The following is a 4,547-nucleotide window of genomic DNA, read 5'->3' as shown; positions in this document are numbered from 1 at the left end:
AAGAATACATCTTGTTATAAAATATTACTAGAAGATCAACTGATCAGGTGACATTTATTGTTATTTTCTATACATGAACACCATCTCTGCTATGCTAAAGTGATAGGTATTATAGAAATATTCAGATATGGAGACCTACAGGCTTGATTACAAGTGAGGTTTACTATCACAACCCAAATTTATTGCTTTAAAAAAAAGCAGGGAGCCAACTAGAAACTGAACGAAATATAAGCCCTTGAAGGGCAAATGTAAATTGGATAAGCTTCACTATTACAAGAGTGAATTCAGAGGCAAGAAAGAATTCAGGGGCAAGAATGAGAGGCAAATTGCATCCACTCTAAATTGCTGCTAAAGAAAAAGAATGGTATACTATGAAAATACTTAATACAGATTATAAAGAGATTTGTTCAAAGAGAATTTCCTAGAGTAGGTGGTATTTCAGTTAATTTTTTTAAATGTGAAGAGGTTAGCTAGATAAGAAAAAGGTGTAGGGGTCCCGGATTGGAGAGGGTGCAAGCCAGGCCTTGTGCATGAATTTCGTGCATCGGGCCTCTAGTATAAATGTAAAGGCTTTGAGTGAATTCTGTTTTACCAGGAATAAACAAAAAACAAAAAGGAATTTGTTTTCATGTTTGCTTGCTTTTGCTTAGTAATAAATCACAAATCTGCCTTCTGATCAACGGCTATAGATTGAAACCAGAGCAGCAGAATTTGCCACATCTCTATCAAAGTCCTTCCTAGGTTTCACCATTTTAGGCGGCTCTGCCATAAATTGCCTTGCATATTATATCCTTTTGTATTTCAGCATTTACTTCTGTAGATTACAGTCCCCAAAGTGTGGTCCCCGGTCAAAAGGCACATGCATTTTGAATTTTAATTGCTACTGCTAGATATTTTTCCAGAAAGATTGCAGCAATTCATGCTCCCCCCTGCAAAGTATGTGATTGCCCGGGGATTGCTGTGGGGATGAGCCTTTGTTTTCGAGCTTGGTTGACTCCCCAGTATCAGGACTGTGTGGGGAGCCTCACTCTGAAATGTAAGCCAGTGAAATCCAATTACACTCATGGGAATGTAAACGGAGTTTCAACTGCTCATTTCTTTTTATGAAGGCACACACAGTATTTAAAGAAATGATTACCCTGACAATTATTCTGGAGGCTTCTGAGTCATGAAAAACATGTTTGTGTGAACTATTGTTCCTCCAACTACCTCCCCCCAGTCTCTGCTTTCACAGGCTAGGGCAGTGGTTCTCAACCTGTGGGTCGCGACCCCTTTGGGGGTCAAACGACCCTTTCACAGGGGTCACCTAAGACCATCCTGCATATCAGATATTTACATTACAATTCATAACAGTAGCAACATTACAGTTATGAAGTAGCAACAAAAATAATTTTATGGTTGGGTCACAGCATGAGGAACTGTATTTAAAGGGCCAGAAGGTTGAGAACCACTGGTAGGGGATTCCTTTCCCTTTCTACTTTCTTTTTAAATACCTCATGGACTTTCTAACCACTCTTGTGGGTACTCTATTTTGATTCCCCAAAGCTCTCTTTATTGGTGTCAAAGCCACCAGCCCTTGATCAATCTTCATCTGCCAGTTTTGACACCCACTCAACCATCCCCTGCCATGTTGGGCTACACACAATGAAATGGTTAAAACTATCTGGATCCAAAACCCATCTCTGCCTCATATTGCCTCATCTCAGCTCTGTGGCTTGGGAAATTCCTTAAATTCTCTGAGTCTCAGTTTTCTCCCTATAAAATGTGATCATTACAATGCTTGCTTCATAGAATTAAGTGAAATTGTGCATGCTAACTGCTTCAAACCGGCTAAGCGTGCCATATGTTTTAGCTGTTTTTATTGCAGGACACTAAAAAAAAATTGGCGTGTCTCCTTGAATGTCTTCAGAAGCTCCTTGTGCCCCTAAGAGTCATATTCTTGCCCTGTCCCCTCCTTCGAGCATTATTTTTCACCTTGAGGCCTCAGCCCTCCATTGTCTAGCCTCCTGCCTTCAGAGAGCCCATCAAATATCAGCTTTAAACTGAGGGCAGTCTAGTAGGAAAGAAAGAATCCAGCACTACACCTAAGGATCTGGTTTCAAGTTCCCCACCTTCAGAGTGTGCCACACACCCATACCGGGTGTATATTACCCACCTCACTTCAGTGTCCTCACCTGGAGAATTAGGTCAATTAAACCTGTCCCTCAGAACTGTGATGCAGACTAAGACATACAAGACTTATATGGGAAGGGTGAGGCTATAAATTGTAACAATATTTTAGAAAACAGTTTGGTATTAGCCAGTAAAGATGGAGGTAATTAAATTCTGTGATCTGGTCATTCCACTCCTGGGTATGTGTCTTAGGAAAAAATCATGTACACATACACCACAGTACATGTGACAGAAGGTTCATAGAAGAATTCTCGTAATTGTCCAAAGTGACCGAAATACCCCATCAACTATAGAAAAATTGTGGCATATATATTCACAGGATACTATATAGCAATGAAAATGAATGAACCACAGCTATACACAACTTAGATGAATTGTGGAAACAACATTGAGTGAAAGAAGCCAGACACAACAGAACATAAACATCCTGATTCCTTTCAAAGTTCCGGAATGAGTATAGCCAAACGTTGTTGTTAGGGGATGCATGTATGGATGTATCATTGTAAAGAAAAACAACAAAAAAAATTACAGAAAGTAAGAGAGTGGGCATGTTTTGTGAATGGGAGAAGGCTATGACCGGAGAGGATCATATAGGGGCTTCTGGGGGCTGGAAATGTTTTATTTTTTTATCTGGATGTTAAGGACATGAGTTTTTATAATAAATTGTTAAACTATGTGTGTATGATATATTTATCAATTAAAAGATGAATAAGATCAACAACATCAGGAAAGAATATGTAGAACATGGCTACTTTCTGAGAAGAACAGCTCCCCCAAAATGTTAGCCATAACAACTTCGGGGAATCCTTGAAACTGTAGCTTAACTGGAGGCTTTCTCTCTGTGTTGGAAGTTTCCTTTGTCTGTGTCCCAAACCCTCATCCCTCCTGTCAGGTTCAAAGTCAAATTTCATCATTTACCCCTTACACTTGCTGTCAGTCAACTTTCTTCTCTTAGTGTCATGTCTTCTATACCAGTCTCTCAGTCTGTCACATTTGGCATTAGCTTTGACCCATTCACTTCTCCTCATCACCCAGGGAGTCCCCAGTGTGGAAAATCCTTTCAATCCTTATCTTTCCTTCATTCATACAGCCCTGATCTACTCTTTCACCGTGGGTGGCCCAGGCTTCTTTCTCTCCCATCTCCCTCCCAAAAGAGGCCTTTCACTCAGTCATGATCCTCCTGGTTAACATTAAAACCTCTGGGTTTGTTCTTTAGTAAGTTAGCAATCCTTCCCATTTTATGGTCTTTTATTAGACGGGCTTTTTAAAGATTAAATGTTGGATGCCTCAGAACTAAGCACTGAGCCACGGGGGTGGTCTGCATCTGTCCAGAGTTCAGAAATTCTGGAAGGAGAGAGGGGAGGATGGCCATCTCCTCCCAGGGTAGAAAACAAGTGGGTCAGAGGGGAGGAGGTGGTGTTTATAAAATACATGACATCAAAACGTAATTCCTTCGTGGAAGAATGCAGGGGAGCAACCATAGCTTGGAAAGAAGAACCTAGCACTTGCCCCTCTATTCTTAAAAGAGGCCCATCCATCCCAGCCCCTCTTTAGGTGACTTCTGAGGCATTCAGTCTGAGCAGAACAGAGGACCTTTAGCATCCTTCCCAGGACGAACATTGTAGGTCTCTTAGGCTCAGATACCTACTTGTTTTAAAGCCTCCAGGCTGGATGTTAGAGACTTTCACTTCCCATTTGGAAAGCTCTTGTCTCATGACTGCCGAAAACATGGTCAGAGCTGCCTTGGATGAGCCATAGGCCGCCATCTTGAACAGTGGAACCCCTCCTATGGAAATAATGGAAGAAAAAAATAATCAAGGCTGATGTTTTCATTTTATGATCCACTAAGTATTATCTGCCATGGGACCCGGGAGGGAGTAGAAAGGGGAAGAAGGAAGTTTTGGGGGATGATGGACGTGCTCACTATCTTGATTGTGTGGTGATGGTTTCCTGAGTACATAGATATGTCTAAATTTATCAAATTGTGTACTTTAAATATGAACAGTTTATTGTATATCAATTATATCTCAATTTTAATTTTTTTTTTAAAGCAACCACCTTGCTTCAAGAGACCATAGACATTTCCAGCAAATGCCAGAGATGACTTAATGGGTATTTTGCTCTGCCTGTAATCCTTAGGACATTTACACAACTAGCTAGGGTTGGGAGGAGGATCTTACCTTTCCATGCTTCCCAGTTTCACCAGTTTTCCCAGCCTTGGTGAACCAAACGAGACTAGTTTTGCCCATGTGCTTGTCTTTGTTCTCTCAGCTTTAGAATTTTGCAAGTGATTTCTTTCAGTTGGACATACTTTATCCATGGAAGAACATCTTCCTATCCCTGAGCTGTCTTGCCTGAATCCTACCTCTATCAAA

General features: G+C 40.9%; 1 protein-coding gene across 1 annotated transcript in view; it reads right to left on the bottom strand.

Moving 5' to 3' along the window:
• The window catches only part of HSD17B2 (hydroxysteroid (17-beta) dehydrogenase 2), a 57,712-nt gene that overhangs the window by 3,143 nt on the left and 50,022 nt on the right, over positions 1-4,547 (bottom strand). The window contains exon 4 of the mRNA XM_006753318.2: positions 3,821-3,958. Within this exon, the coding sequence (XP_006753381.1) occupies positions 3,821-3,958 (138 nt within the window). The remainder of the gene's footprint in view (positions 1-3,820; positions 3,959-4,547) is intronic.

The sequence above is a fragment of the Myotis davidii genome, unplaced genomic scaffold (assembly GCF_000327345.1).
Source record: "Myotis davidii unplaced genomic scaffold, ASM32734v1 scaffold1451, whole genome shotgun sequence".
Taxonomy (NCBI): domain Eukaryota; kingdom Metazoa; phylum Chordata; class Mammalia; order Chiroptera; family Vespertilionidae; genus Myotis; species Myotis davidii.
Note: the sequence above shows the minus strand (reverse complement) of the source record. Positions and strands in the feature narration are given on the sequence as shown.